The following is a 16,522-nucleotide window of genomic DNA, read 5'->3' as shown; positions in this document are numbered from 1 at the left end:
ATATGTTTATAATACTAATAAATCATGAAATTAGTACCATATTTTATTATTTTCTTACTCTCAATCACTTAAATTTTAACAGGCACACAAAGTAGATGACATTGTCGGAAGCCTGATATTGTCGGAAGCTGACGCTAGAGGACACTAGAGAGTTTCGGATTCTCTACGTATGCGCGTCGAAATCAAGTTCTTCTCTCCAAACAAAGAAAGTAAGATGGCGGAGTGGACGCGCGCAAACTCTACGAACGTTGAATTGTGTAAGTATATAATTATGGATATCGGGATATATTTGGTAGATAATTGAGTAATAATTACAGTTTTGAATTTTGTTTCATGTATATACAGTAAGTATGTATGGACACTGGAGTCACTGGACCTCAATGCCTCAGGTTACAGATTATGATCGGAAATTAATTCACATCGCCGGTGGAGGATTTATAAGTAAGTAAATATATTGATAGAATTTATATTCGCGTGATTTATTATATTTACATATACACACATTAATGTGAACAAACTATTAGTCTGTTTTCTGTGTGCTGAACTAGTGTACACTTTTGGAATTTAAAGTGAGAGTATATGTTTAATATTTTTCGAAAGCGAGAAAGAGAATTCTAGTGCAATCTAGTGCAGGAGCAGAAAATAAATCATATATCTAATAAATGATTAATTTGATGTATTAATATTTTATTTTGGAACATGCTAGAAAATAAAAACTTGCGTATTTATTTAAGGGTGTTTTCTAATAAGACGACACAGATGACAGTGAGTACGATCCACTTCATTCTGCAAATGCTTTTCTTTGATTGATCATTCGTAAAATTCTTCTGATTGGTCAATGAATTTGAAGCGTTAAGGGACTCCGCACAATAAAAGGAACAAAGAACAGAGAATAAGAATTTCAATCTATCAGAAACTGTGTATTCCACAATACATGATTTCCCTGTTCCTTTTTATTGCGAAGCCTCCCCCCCCCCTCCCCTAAATGGATCACAACCAGTGTGACAATTAAGTGAATTATTATATTTCTATTGCAACGATTGCCAATGTTAAACAAAGATGAAGTGCTCACTGTATTACACTGTCTCTTGCTGGAAAGTATTATAAGTGTATGAGTATAGTAGGAATATTTATATAAATCTTGTTCATTATAAAATTTTTTATTGTCAGCCTATATATAAACTTTAATTTTTACAAATCATTGTTTGTATTAATATCTTATTAATAAACGATGAGCATGCACTTTTTGATTAGTATCACTCAGAGTGATTATCTTGACAATATAAAAATAAGTTCATGTCTGTTATTTTTTGTCAGTATTTATTAAAAATGATGAAAAATAAGTAGAGAGATTAAAGTTAATTTATACATATATTAACGGATATATTAATTTACGTTTTTACATATGTAATTATTTATATCCAGAATGGCTGTATAGTATATTACAAATATATATAGCTATATTACAAATACTATTACTAGAAGAGAAAAAAATAGAGAATGTGAATAATTCGAATTTGAAATCATACTGGATTCAATTTGATTCGACTTCACAAATGTTTTATTTGCACATCTTTAAAAATATATATAATATTTACTATTTAGTATTTAGTATTATATGATTATTATTCGACTACTATATCAGTTCACCTTACGACCAAATTTATAAGTCTTGAAACAGAATCCCATTGTAAGTAGAGAAGTATACTTGTAATTTATTATATAAGTACTTCTCTACAGCTTATAATGGGATTCTGTTCCAAAACTCATAAATTTGGTCATAAGTTGAACTGATTGTTCAGTTTCTTGATAATAATAAAGTCACTAATAATATTACGAAATAGTTAATGGTATCAAAGGATGTCCTATTTGCACTGTTTGTATTAAAAGGCCTCGAATATATTCCAAACGTTACTAAATTATCTGTAGGGTTATTTAAGGATATAGTAACATGTAGTCGATCGTTTTTAGTGAAAAAATCAACTACACTAAACTTCCAATCTTCATTATTTAGCGGAAGTAAATTTGAATTTAACGTAGATGGCATAATTAAATTGGTTTTAAGATTGTCGAACTTTGCTGTGATATAAATAGTGTTGAACACTGTTTCCGATTTTTGCACCGAATTACATGATGACACCGAATTGTTTGAGCATTGAATTATACTGCATGAACTTACAGCAACATTATCATTAACAAGATTATTCGGAATAGAACGATGACCGTTAAAAACCATTAAACGGTATTTTATACTTGGGTCTATTTTTGCAATTTCTATTCTAAAGTCGCAGCAGAAGTTATTCTGACAGATATTTTTTGTGATATTTTCTTCTAAAGGAAACGTTTCAAAGGTATCAGTATCATCATGTAACAAAAATATTTTATCATTGACTATCATTGTATTATTTTCCCTTTTTTTCTGTGATTCATCGTGCTCCTTCTGATGGTGAGATAGTAAAACTTTTTGATTTTGATCCTTTAAAAGATTGTAAGGATCTTCATTGTATTGAGTTTCTATATTTATTTTGGGTACTTCAAATATCAACATTTCCTTTTGTGTATTTGTAGGCATTATTGCCTTTCCAATTCCTCTACGACCTGCATGAAATATTGTATATATATTTGCACAATGAAATATTTTAATTGTGAAAAGTATTCAAAATATAAAACATGTAATTTTACATACCTAAATAAATTCCACTGCCAGCATTGCCAAAACTAGGTCTGTTATAGCCTGAGGCTAAAAGATTTACATTTTCAGCAAACGACCATCCTGCTTGTAATTGCACAGCTAGAATAATTAATAATATTAGTACACATATACACGTATGTTTTGATGAAATCTTGAGAAAGGAGAAAAGATTTTGCCATATTTTGTTTACCTGTTAGGAATGGTACTTCAGAAAACCATACTGTAGGGTATACAAAATCTGTAACTTGATGATCTCTTGTTAATTGTAACGCGGGTTTACGAAAATATATATCAAAACATGTAAAAGTTCCAAATTTTACTCCAAAATCAGTATCAAAACTTACTACTTCTGGTGTTGTTGTCACATTAAATTGATATTCTTTAGAAAGATTTGTTTTACGATACCTGTTTAATTATAATTAGATAAGATATATTATAAAACTGCGAGATGTCTTATTACAAATGTATTATAATTATAATGAATAACTAGATATGTTCTAACCTGGCAATAATTTTTCCTGTGCGATCAAATACAATGTTGGTGTTGTAATAGAACATTTTGTCTCTTGGACAAAGTTCATCAGAGCAAAGTTCTTTCTCAGCGATATTGATTACCACATAGATTTTACTGCTCCTTGCAGCACATGATATTTTTCTCAATGCCTGTATTTTCAAAATTCTTTTTAGATAATTTCAATATATTACATTAGTTTCTTGCTACATAAAAAATTGTGTGGACTATATATCGTTATACATACATCGCTAACTTTAAAAGTATCTTGGTAGCAAGGTATATAATTAGATGAGGCATTAGGAACAATAGTTGTCCAATCCTCCAATTTTTCTCTCTCCGGAAAATTCACTGTTGTCAAACCAGCTTCAGGAAAAACGATTATATCAACATCCTAAACATTTAGATGTTCTAAGTAATTTTTGTAATATGCAACATGTTGTCAAAAATATACTAATTTTTTGACGATATAATTTGTGAATTGTTTGAAATTATTTTCTTTTAAAGAAAACTTACATAAAGATTAGCTATTTTAATAAATCCCACATATGTATCAGAATTTATTTTCAACGTCTCGTTGCTGTTTGTTGAATATTTTGGAGAATATTCTACTACAGCTGCTATATAAGTTGTTGCATTTGGTGTTGATGTCTGTAATAAAATATGTAGAATTTATAGAATAGTTTGCTGAAGATGTTTTAGATCAAACAGTATAATTAAATATACTAAAAAAATGTATGTACTGCTAAATATCATTGGTAAATAGATAAAAATTGCTTATGTTTACCTGATGCGATAGATGTGCACATGCTACTAGTAGATAAACAATAATTAATTTCTGATTCATATTTTATAATTTCAATTATGTCTGTAAAAAGAAAACTGGACATAGTTTATTAAAAAATAATTATGTAATAAGAAATAATTTACATAAAAAATTATAATTTGAAAACAGATCATATATAAAAATTGAAATTATAGATTTTTAATAGCTTCGGAAGTATGCACATAAGTTTTTTTTTTAATTTAAAGGCAAAGGAATTTTCTATTTATTCTGAACCTATATTTTGGCAAAAAAAGAATTGATATGTAAGTACAAAAATATAAAGCATTATTTAAGATGGAACAAAATGCTTTTTTCATGAATTACATGAGAAAAGAACTATTTTTAAATTGCTATTTTTGGAAAAAACATTTTGAATAAAAATATTATATCTAGAAAAAACATTTTGAATAAAAATAAAATGCATTTTAAAGTCAAAAATTGTACTTTTTAATATGATATGAACAAAATTTAGAAAAAAACTTGTTGCCGACGTCTCTAACGCTGTTTTTTTACAAAACTTATGTTGTTGCAGGCAAAAATATATCAGAAATGACTCATGCTTGCAAATTTTATCGGACAGTGTTATCTGCGTGTAATTTTTCGCTATTTATTAGAAACGTAATCCTCTAATATCGTGGGACTTGAAATGACATACAAACTTGAAAAAATTTTGGAAAAAATTACGCCACGATCATTTTAATTTTTATATATAACTTAAACACATAAAAATATGTTTTTTTAATCTGAAAATTAGACAATGGTATTCTTATACGTATTTTAAAAATCGAGCTATTTTTCGTCGATATTGTGAAATGTTATGATGTGATGAAGCAATTTGAACATTGAATTCGGTTTTAGAGTGTCAAAATACATAAGAATAGCGTAATAATATGATTGTTAACACAAATTTAATAAATCATTCGATTGTTAACACAAATTTAATAAATCATTCCTGTATTCACATTTGAATAAATAAATCCTTCCTTTCTAATATTGCGTACTTGTAAAACGTTACTGATCAAATTTGCGAGAAACAAAGCAATATCCCCACAATATCCTAAATTATACACATAAACTGTAAAGTAGATTAGATAGAACGAATTGAAGCAGTATGTGATATAATGGTAAATAATAAAATATAAATCTATTGAAAAAATAATTGATATAATTACTTAGAGTAAAATTACTTATGTACGTATAACTGCAGACAAGTTTCCTCTTCGCGCGAACTTATGTAGTGAACTTATATAGCGTAATACTACTGGTGCACATTTGCGCTTCAAGTTACCTATAGAGAAATTCATATTTTAGGTTCCCTTTCCACGATCCTGTTGCGATTGTCAGCGCGGTGGTTCAGTTTTTTTCCTCGAAGCGTTTTCAAACGAACAGCAGCAATTAGATCGAAATTAGATTTTCTCGCGCATACTGCTTTGCATATCCACGAACTCCAAAAGCCGATAGATTAATGTGTTAAATTACTGCTGTTTTCTTTTGTACTTAAGTTTATAGGAGTTCATGAGATTTGACCATATGAGAGTTCAACCACTTTAAATATCACGTTCAAATTTCGCATCAACTTGTGGCAACTTATAACCTTGATGGCGAATCAGTTTCAATTATAATTGTTAATTGTTAATTTTTTTTTATACGTTCTCTTATTATAGGGTTACACCATGAGGATTGTTTCTTCACAATGTTATTTCAAATTCTATAGGTCATTAATTAGTTATGGTTTGAAAAAATACATTGAATACATTTTTTTCTCTGCCATTGTCTGATATAAAATTTTGTTTAATTGCATAAATTATATTATGGATAGACTATATATTTTAAATTTGTATAATTGTGTTTCGATTCTGTATAAAATATTTTTTGAGTTAAAAGTCGTGGAAATTTTTATAACAGAGATCTTCTGTGTGTGTTTGTGTGTGTGTGTGTGTGTGTGTGTGTGTGTGTGTATGTCGTAATGTTTTTATGTTCGTATTATATTTTTATTTGACAGCTTTATATACAAATAGTTCGATAATTCTTGATAAGATAAGATCAGAGAGAATTTCACAAGAAATGAAAAAACAATATAATGATTGATCGACAATGATTTCATCATCTGTAAAATGAAGAAAGAAAAGTAGTTCTAAAAAATAGTCTTGATGTTATAATATTCTTTTTTAAAAATTATTTATGACGGCTTATGACATTATTTTAGAACCGAACTTTAATTTTAATGTATCGTTGGAAGTACAAAATTATAATACACTCATTTGTATAATTATTTGCTCGAAATTTGAGCAGAAGGAACAAAACAAAAACTGTAACGTAGTATGTAAATTATATTTTTCACGGGGATTCATTATGATACGTATCGATTTGGAAACGCATCACCCAATAATGATTTTGTCGTCATCTATGAATGAATATTTGGGTATCACTAGATTGGTCGGTGCTGGACCCTTCCGTATACGGCCGGCTCCATCATAGTGTGAGCCGTGACAAGGACAGAAAAAACCGCCAGGTATGATGCCGGCGTTTGGAATCGCTATGCATCCCAAGTGTGTACAGATACCCACTGCAATCAGCCACTCCGCTTTTTTAACTCTATCATTGTCCGTTTGTGGATCACGCAGTTCTGATAGGTCCACCGCTCTTTCCTGATCGATAATTGATTGTGACCTGCAATATTAGTTTTACTAATAATCCGATATTTATTATCTATCAAATATCGGTAGAAATTTGCTTTCGCAGAATTTTATTTAAAGAACTTATATATATATATATATATATTAGGTGTTGGAATTAATTCGTAGCGTTTTACAAGTGATGGGAAGTACTTTCATTAATGTATTTTTAATGCTCATGTGAAATAAATAACATTCTTTCATTAAAAAACGCTACGAATTAATTCCAACACCTAATATATATATATATATATATATATATTAGGTCATTTAAAAAGTATCCGCGGTTTTTTGTTCAATTTTTGAATGAAAAAACCGCGGATACTTTTTAAATGACCCAATATATACACATATACATATATATATATATATATATATATGTTTATGTTTATGTTTATTTTTCATGCTAAATAGAAGACACTTTTTAGTTTGCGTTTATGTTTTTAAAGCTTTATTTTTAACTCTTATTTAAGAGATATAGTTTAAACTCTACAAAGTGATATGATATGGTATTGGCGATTTTCCTCTATATTTTTTAAAAATGCATGAATATGTATAAATATATATAAACATAAATATTCATAAACATGTATAATCACGAAATATGTTCATACGTGTTCATAAATTTCTTTTCCTTTTATAAAATTATTTTTTAGTGTAATAAAAATAATAGTAGTAATGTGAAAACATTAAAAATATTAGGTGTTGGAATTAATTCGTAGCGTTTTTAATGAAAGAATGTTATTTATTTCACATGAGCATTAAAAAATACATTAATGAAAGTACTTCCCATCACTTGTAAAACGCTACGAATTAATTCCAACACCTAATAATTAAAGGGATAATTTTCGCATTGTTCATTTTAGAAAAAAACAAGTTTCGAAAAATGTAAAAAAATTGCTCATACACAATTATGCATAATTTTGGATATAATTATACATAAGTAATTTTTTTACATTTCTTCAAACTTTTTTTTTCTAAAACAAATAGTATGAAAATTACCCTTTTTTAGTTATTTTGAATGTTTTCACATTACTATTATTACTTTTATTACATTGAAAAGTAATTTTACAAAAGAAAGAGATGTATGAACATGTATGAACATATTTCATATATTATGTTCATGAATCTTTATGTATGTTTATATATATTTATACATATTCATGCATGAAAAATTTTTATTTTCTATTTTATCGCTTGATGTTACAATTTGAGATAGTAGGAAAATGGTGAGCGAACGTATGAAGAAACCTTAAGACATTTTTTTTTAAAAAACCTTTATCAATTTAAAATAAAAAAAAAATTTTTAAATCGATTTTATAAGAATTTTTTATATTTTAAATTTTATAAAGGTTTTTAAAAAATACCTCTCAAGATTTCTATTCACTCACTACTATTATATCATATGTGATAATTTCGATGTTATTTAATTGATGGTTATTTCTCGCTAGCTTGATGTGTATTCGTCTTACTCCGCTTTTTCATTGTTTTAAAGTCAATTGTTAAGGTTTTTAATTTTCTTACCGATGGTAAATAAAAACAGGTCTTCCACGCCACTTAACGATTAACACTTTTCCCTCTGGTATACCATTTAATTTCACTTCCAATTGAGCCTCTGCCAAGACATCTCGTGTAGGCATAAACATCAACACATAATGCAGTAAATGAGCTTTAAAACCATATAATCCAGCAACACAACCAACTGAAAACATTTGTATTTAATTATATACATATATCTGACTTAACTGAAGATTCTGCAGAAATATTTATTGTTTTCATAGAAGGCATATTTGATGATAAAATATCGATGATACAGGAAAGATATGATAAAATTTTTTAGAAATATTACCAAAAGAGGAAAGGCTTCTTAACGCTCTTCGTTCATCAAGGTTTCTCGTTTTGAGATCCTTCAAAGATTCTCGTCGATATTCATCAAAATTGGGTTTTGGTATATCAGCATAGGAATATCTGCGCAATTTCTTAAAATCTGATTCAAAATAATATGAAAGTAATATACATTATTATTCATGAAAGACTGATAAAATTAATTATCACATTATTCTTTATAGATTACTTTATTGATTACTATTGATCAGCATTCTATGATTTGTAAATATCATTATGAAATCATTAATTATTGATTTACTGATTGTTTATGTGATTGATTTTCAACGCTTGCGAGCATCGTTTATCCTTGTTTAACATTTGATAAACGACAAGGATGAAATAATTCCACAAGCGTTGTAAGCATTAAGTGGAACGCAGCTTATGTAAATTATAATTCATAAAAAATAGATTAATTAAAGTCAATTAATTGATGGACATGATTTGTCTTTCTTCAAGTGCATATAGAAAGTCAAACATTTTGTGAAAGGGACGCTATTGTGCATCTCTTGAAATATCAAGTTTTTTTGAATATAATTTAATAATATTATTTACATTTCAGTATATTTCAAATCTTTCCCGTGATAAACTATGTAACAGATTTTACTTTCCATATAAATACTTACAGTTAACTTGGTATAATTGTAACAAGGATGAGAGGCGTTTATCGTAATTCGCAATAAAAACACTGAGTACGTATTTCCTTGAAAACAACATTTTAATAGTAACACTTATTTAATATATTTATTATTATATCGCTGTAGAATATTTGACAGTATAAGTCTGAAGTTTCGTAGAAATTTTATTTTTTCTCACTTCAATTGTCAAGCAAGCAACTATGGCCATGTTCGTATATTACTTCCAGTTGACTGTCAGTATTGAAAATCTATTATAATTCCCGGTATATATTATACTGTACTGACAATTGGTAGTAATATATGAATGCGATCTATACAGTATACATTGATATAAATATATATGTTATGATATAAACAATTTCGAAATTATAACATATACTATGTGTATATATATATATATATATATATAAATTATATATATATATATAATATATATACAATAGTATTATATTCATATATATTAATTTATTAATATACTATATGCATATATATTAATTTAATATAATCATAATTTTATAACAACAATATTTCTTATATTACTACAATAACATTCTAGTACATTTGTATATATGATTATATCAAAAATATATTTTGCATTTATATATACAATGTTAAAAAAATTGTGTACATCAATTTCTATAGATGTCACAATCTGTAAATTTACAAGAAAATGTGCTAATTAAAATTTAACTCTCGATCTAATTTCTTTTTCTTGATATTGAAAAGTAGAAGCAAAGAATTATTGAATTATTTATTGAATAAATATAAACAAAAAATATATGATTTCTGGAAAGTATATCACATAAAAATATATACGCAAAATATATTTAAAAATAGATAAAAGTATATAGACGTGTTACGTGTATAAATATATAATTTATAATTTTGATAACAATAACGTTATTAATAATATTACGAAATAATTAACGGTATAAAATGATGTTCTATTTGCGTTGTTCTTATTAAAGTTCCTCGAATATATTCCAAATGTTACTAAATTGTTTGTACGCATATTTGAAATCATGTTAACATGTATATGATCATTATGGGTGTGATCGAGAAATGTCCAATTTTTAAGCGGAAGTAAATCGGGATTTAAAGTAGACGGCATAATTAAACTGTTTTTATAATTGTGAAATGTTGCCATGATATCAATATTGCTGAATATCGTCTCTGATTCTTGTACGGAGCCGCATGATGAAATCGAGTCGTTCGAACATTGAATTATACCGCATGTACGTACACCAGCTTTAACATCACCATAAAATCGATCTCCGTTAAAAACCACTAAACGGTATTTTGTATTTGGATCTACTTTTGCAATTTCTACTTTAAAGTCGCAGCAGAAGTCATTTTGGCAGATAGTTTCTGTAGCATTGCCTTTCAAAGAAGACGTTTGATAAGCTTTAATAGACTCGTGTTTTAAAAATACATGCTGATTTGTCCCATGATGAAATGGTATAACTTTCTTTTGATTCGTTGAAGAATCCATTGGATCATAGTTATTATTATATTTAGCTTCCTTATTTATTTTGCTTATTTCAAGTACCAATAAGTCCTTATGCATAGCTGTAGGCATTATTGCCTTTCCAATTCCTCTACGACCTGCATCAAAATATTGTTTATATATGTACAATAAAATATTTTAACTGTGAGTAATATTTTAAAAAAATGTAAAGTGTAATTTACATACCTAAATAAATTCCACTGCCAGCATTGCCACTACCGGGTCTGTTATAGCCCGAAGCTAAAAGATTTACATTTTCAGCAAATGACCATCCCATTTGTGTTTGCACAGCTAGAATAATTAATAATATTGTTATATATGTTTCAATGAAACTTCGAAAAAAGGGAAGAATATTCAGACATTTTATTTACCTGTTAAGAAGGGTGCTTCAGAAAACCATGCTGTGGGATATACAAAATCAGTAACTTGATGATTTCTTGTTAATTCTATCGCAGGTTCGTGAAATAATATATCAAAGCATATAAAAGTTCCAAATTTCACTCCAAAATCAGTATAAAAACTTACTACTTCTGGTATTGTTGTCACATTAAATTGGTATTCTTTAAAAAGATTTGTTTTACGATACCTATTTAATTATAATTAGATAAGATACATTATAAAACTGCGAGATATCTTATTTCAATTATAATTATAACGGAGAACTAGATATGTTCTAACCTGGCAATAATTTTTCCTGTGCGATCAAATACAACATTGCTATTGTAATAAAACACTTTATCTCTTGGGCAAGGTACATCATAGCAAGGTGCTTTCTCAGCGATATTGATTACCACATAGATGTTATTGTCCCTTGCAGCACATGATATTTTTTTCAATGTCTGTAATTTCAAAATTTTTTTATATATAGATAATTTCAATATATTATATCCATTTCTCATGATACAAAACTTGTATACAATCTTTATACATCAAATATACATACTTCGCTGACTTCATTAGTATTTTGACTGCAAGGTATATAATTAGCTGAGGCACTAGGAATAATAGTTGTCCATTCTTCCATTTTTTCTCTTATCGGCAAATAAACTGTAGTCAAACCATCTTCAGGAAAAACGATTATATCTGCATTCTAAAAAAATATTCAGAAGTTTTAAATAATTTTTGTAACATGTTAGGAAGAATGCTGATTTGTTGATATAATCCATAGAATGTTTGAAACTATTTTTTTTTTTAAAGAAAACTTACACGCAGACTAGCGTTTTTAATAAATTCAACATATGCGTCAGAATTTATTCTCAAAGTCTCACTGCTGTTCGTTGAATGTATTGGGGGATACTCTACTACAGCTGCTACATAAGTTGATGAATCTGGTGTTGATTTCTGTAATAAAATATATAGAATTTATAGAATAATTTTATCAATGATATTTCAGATCAAATAATATTATTAAAATAATATTATTAAAAAGGTATATCATTGCTAAATAGATAAAAATTGGTATGTTTACCTGATGCGATAGGTGTGTACATGCTACTAATAGTAGATAAACAATAACACATTGCTGATTCATATTTGATACTCTCAATTATATTTCTGTAAGAAAAAAAAAGATATAGTTTATTAAAAATAATTATGTAATAAAAAATAATAAATAATTATTACATAAAAAATTATGATATGAAAATAAATCGTATAAGAATTAAAATACAGCTTTAACAGCTTTAGAAACACAGATGTAAGTTTTTTAAATTTAAAGGTAAAACAAATTTATATTATAGAATCAATTTCTGTCTTTATATTCATTTTGCACATATATTTTATTAAAAATAATATTTTATATCAAATTTTGGAATATCTTAGTATTATTTGAGATGATGATTGATATTTGATTTTTTTTTTTTGAAAGAAGTAACTTTTGTTTTAACGTGGAGTACTTTACAACATTTCATTGAAAAACTTGAGTTTCTAACAGATATTTCGACTTAATATTGATCATTATAAGTGAAGTATTATACATGAAACTTTTTGCTTGAATACATATTCCATTGAATGAGTCAGGATTACGGTTCCATTTTATCCTTTGATTGTGAAGTTCAGAATTATACATACCTTTAGATAACTTTTCATGAATTTTGACTCCTTGACTTTACTCTTTCTTGCCTTTCAACGAAGAAAGTTTTGATTTTAATATGGATTTCAACATGATGTATAAAGAATGTAATGTTTCGACTCTCTTTCCAATATTTTTATTATTAAGAATTTTAGATATTCAATTTGTTTCTAAACTCTTAATTTATTTTCTATTATAAACAACAGAAGGCTTAGTATAGTCGAAACGTTCCATGCATTGCATATTAATAAATAATTAGTTTTAATCTTTGATTTAACTAATTGCTATTTGTTTGACCTTTTTATCAATTTTATATTTACACTTTCGTGCTAGGAAATTGATATTAATGTTCTAACAGAAAACTCCAACATACAAAAATTTCTTATGTTAAAATATTCACACAATATTGCGAACGTCATGCTCACACTGTATTTATTTAGGTTATTTGACTTTAAACTTTTATTTATTTGTGTATGAAACTATGAATATTTTCATTTCACAAATTTCAAAGTATTTTTTATCAAGTTTTTAAATCGATTTAATATCAATTTGATTAAGTGCAAAGAAATCAGTATTTGTAACAAAGAAAAAATAAAAAGAATGTCTGCTCTATATGTGAGTATACAAATTCTAAACAGACACGAGACCATGAGTCAGTTCCAGCTGATTGTGACTGCATTCGATTATGTCGCTTATGCGCTTTAAGCGCTTATAATTATTGTGCCTTTGTGTTATTTATTGCTAGTAAAAATTTATACGAAATGTGAGTTATAGATTTATTCGTAATGAACAATGAAAACACATTTTTGTCATTCATTAAACGTAAAATAAGCATAAAAGCGTTGAACACATTAAAATCGAATATAGCTTGTGAATCAGATTTCCCGCGCATGCGTGACGAATTTAATTCAGTACTCATTTTATATAATTTTTTGTTAAATTTTTCTAAAAATTATATCTTAAACATTCTAAAAGTATTAACAAGTTAGCAAGAAAGTGATGCAAAATATATAAAAATTTTTATGATTGGATAGTTAAAATTGAATTAGTTAAAAAGTTAAAAAAATAATAATTTTCGATTTAATTACTTATAAACTTTAATTTATTTACTTTTATATTTTTAGTTTAAAGTGTTTTTATCTCTCTAAATGTCAATATTATTTTTTATAAAATCTTAAATATTAGAAAATTAGTTTCGAAAAAAAAAGCTCAATGTTCGATAAGCGCTCGTCGGATCGTGTCCAAAGATGAACATGAATCGGATTTCTGTAAAACTCGACCAAGATAGCTGTTATTGAGATCTCGATCTGATGCAACTCGCCGATTTGCATAAAGGAGACACGGCATGCTTAGCACCGAGACACTACTATGTCTCCAGATGGTCTACATTTAGAGAACGTTATCAGTATTATTATTACCATGCTATCCTTTTACGTCTAAGCGATAAAGAATGAAAAGAACTTAATTTACATATAATTTTAAAAAAATGTACAGGTATTGTCAGCACAAAGAGTTTACTTACATTTTTAAATATTATATTTTCTTTTATAATATATAAATATATCAAAATATGAAAATACATATGCAAAAATACTAAAAATACTAAAAATTAGAATTTTATTGTACAAGAAATATCTTTATTATTTCGTATAATTTACAAATAAGATATTAAATTTATTTATTGATTTATATTCTAATTATTTTATTATTTGAAGTAAATTGATTTTAAAAAAATAGAATATTTTACTTTAATGAAAATAATATTTTCCCAAATTAATTTTTTTATTTAACTTGAGTTAATTCAATCAATAACGTAACTGATTGAATTATTTTTTTGTTTATTTAACTTTTATTTCTCTTAACTAAATTAATTTTATAAGCCACATTTAACTTTAATTTAATTTAGTTAAAAAATAACATTAATTTTGATAAAACTAATAATTTTAATTCATTTATTTTATTTGCTTAAAATTATAGTATGCTTTGTCCAAACTTTGTACTCTAACCTACTCGATCACTGAAATCCGTCAAACTTTTGCCCTTATAACAATCTATACATATATATTGCTTTGCAATCTCTGAACTATGTAAAATCTCTGAGCTTTGCAAAAATCGAGAAATCCTAACAGGAGAACTTTGCCAACCTTGCCAATAAATTTGTTTCCCGCAAATTTTAATTTTAATGATATTTTGTGTATGCTACATGGAGTAAATAGATAAATTTAGAAATTTTTAGTGCTATAACACAATTTTAAGAGAGAATCATTTCTCTCGCGCATACAATGATTTTCAGTTTTTTCGATATATTTTGAAAATTCGATTGAATAGAAAAATAGAAGCAATAATAGAAGAAAGGGTGAGATTTCATGAAATAAAAGATGGTTCAAATGTCAGATAACTGAGAATAAATGACTGAGAATAAATTTCAAGCACTTTCGAAAAAATAAAAAATTCGGCTAAATGCTGATTGACTTAATCGAGGATTAACTTATCAAATAATAATGTTAGAAGTAATAATATTTTCGTAATGTAGATGCTATACTACGTAGTCGAAATTCTACAAAGTGTCTCTTATAAATTTTGTTGGGAAAAAAATTTGATATATATGCATAATGTTAATGGAATGTTGGCAGAAGTATAGCAAAGTTTGTCAACAAAATAACTTGTTGATTGATGTCAGAAAAATAAGTTTTGGCATATTAAGTTTGATGAAAATTGGAGATAGAGATAGAACAGAATCTTTCGACTTCAATTCTATTCTATTTTTATCATCAATTTACTATCAAATTGTGATAACAAACTCAATTGACAAAAGCTTAATGCTTACACAAATGATGCTAATTTGCTAGCAATTTTTGATCGAATTTACCACCAATCTACTGTTATACTGCGTACAGTTTGTTTAACTAATTTTATTAACTAATTAGAAATTCTGTAAATAAGTATCGGTTGAATTAATTACGCTTAGCAATAATAATAATTTTTAAGTTAGCAAATCCGATAAAAGTAATACTGCGTGAATGCATATAATTTCGAGAAAAGAAGAAGAACGATAAGTTTTTAGTAATTAACGTCAAATTATCTGTGCGTACTAATTTTTTGCTAATTATTGAAATATTATTTTTTTAGTATTTTTTGGAATTTGGGAGCGTATGTATTTTATCATGATGATTAAATTAGAAAATAATTGCCTGAAAAGAGTTAAAAAGTAGTTAGCATATAATAGCATAATAGTATCTTTCCCAGGCGACATTTTGTTAGCTACTAATTTAATAAAGCATTCCCGGGCTTATATTTGCATAAAACCTTCTTTCTTAATATTGTACTCGTGAACATGCCAACGTGAAGTTTGTGAAAGAAAAAGCTACAATATTCTAAGTACAAACTACAAGGTAGATTAGATAGAACAAGTACAGGCAACGCCTGATGTTATAAAGTAGATCCATTGAGAAAAATTAATAATTATAATTATAATTAAATTTATAATTATCTGGAGTAAAATTACTTATATAAGTATAAAACAGCACTGTAGCGTCTGTAGCCACGACGACAAGTTTTCTCCGCGCGAGCTTATCATGTGCGAGGCGTAATGCCGTACTGGTGCACACACGTCGTTAGAAACTTCAGGTTCCCTTCCCCACAATCCTGCTGCGTGATCACCAGCGCAGTTGTTGATGTGGTTTTTTTTTCCTTCGAAGCGTTTTCAGACAGACATTCC

At 27.1% G+C, this 16,522-nt stretch overlaps 3 protein-coding genes across 8 annotated transcripts; all 3 read right to left on the bottom strand.

Moving 5' to 3' along the window:
* Positions 1 to 1,141: 1,141 nt before the first annotated feature.
* LOC105147982 (vanin-like protein 1) lies at positions 1,142 to 5,312 on the bottom strand. Of its 4 annotated transcripts, none has more exons than XM_087402601.1 (8): positions 5,217 to 5,312; positions 3,991 to 4,071; positions 3,720 to 3,854; positions 3,451 to 3,597; positions 3,195 to 3,355; positions 2,883 to 3,097; positions 2,687 to 2,791; positions 1,142 to 2,598 (listed from the first exon to the last, which is right to left on the bottom strand). In XM_087402601.1, the coding sequence occupies exons 2-8, from the start codon at positions 4,048 to 4,050 to the stop codon at positions 1,799 to 1,801; spliced, it is 1,623 nt and encodes a 540-aa protein (XP_087258727.1). In that variant the 5' UTR covers positions 4,051 to 4,071; positions 5,217 to 5,312; the 3' UTR covers positions 1,142 to 1,798. The 4 variants fall into 4 exon arrangements, with proteins under 4 accessions (XP_087258727.1, XP_087258728.1, XP_087258730.1 ...); XM_087402602.1 differs by having other exon boundaries at positions 5,202 to 5,292; XM_087402604.1 differs by having other exon boundaries at positions 3,991 to 4,085; positions 5,202 to 5,291.
* Positions 5,313 to 5,457: 145 nt separating this feature from the next.
* On the bottom strand, positions 5,458 to 9,316 carry LOC105148086 (cytochrome b-c1 complex subunit Rieske, mitochondrial). Its single transcript, XM_087402607.1, has 4 exons — positions 9,215 to 9,316; positions 8,554 to 8,691; positions 8,229 to 8,406; positions 5,458 to 6,699 (listed from the first exon to the last, which is right to left on the bottom strand). Exons 1-4 carry the CDS (start codon positions 9,303 to 9,305, stop codon positions 6,408 to 6,410), a joined length of 699 nt encoding a protein of 232 aa, XP_087258733.1. The 5' UTR covers positions 9,306 to 9,316; the 3' UTR covers positions 5,458 to 6,407.
* On the bottom strand, positions 9,288 to 16,522 carry LOC105147983 (vanin-like protein 1). Of its 3 annotated transcripts, none has more exons than XM_087402605.1 (9): positions 16,310 to 16,521; positions 12,804 to 12,994; positions 12,202 to 12,287; positions 11,940 to 12,074; positions 11,677 to 11,823; positions 11,412 to 11,572; positions 11,105 to 11,319; positions 10,920 to 11,024; positions 9,288 to 10,831 (listed from the first exon to the last, which is right to left on the bottom strand). In XM_087402605.1, exons 3-9 carry the CDS (start codon positions 12,262 to 12,264, stop codon positions 10,104 to 10,106), a joined length of 1,554 nt encoding a protein of 517 aa, XP_087258731.1. In that variant the 5' UTR covers positions 12,265 to 12,287; positions 12,804 to 12,994; positions 16,310 to 16,521; the 3' UTR covers positions 9,288 to 10,103. The 3 variants fall into 3 exon arrangements, with proteins under 3 accessions (XP_087258731.1, XP_011057693.1, XP_087258732.1); XM_011059391.2 differs by having other exon boundaries at positions 12,804 to 12,854; XM_087402606.1 differs by lacking the exon at positions 12,804 to 12,994 and having other exon boundaries at positions 16,310 to 16,522.

The sequence above is a fragment of the Acromyrmex echinatior genome, chromosome 2 (genome assembly GCF_024713525.1).
Source record: "Acromyrmex echinatior isolate Ae372 chromosome 2, ASM2471352v2, whole genome shotgun sequence".
NCBI classification, from domain to species: Eukaryota; Metazoa; Arthropoda; class Insecta; order Hymenoptera; family Formicidae; genus Acromyrmex; species Acromyrmex echinatior.
Note: the sequence above shows the minus strand (reverse complement) of the source record. Positions and strands in the feature narration are given on the sequence as shown.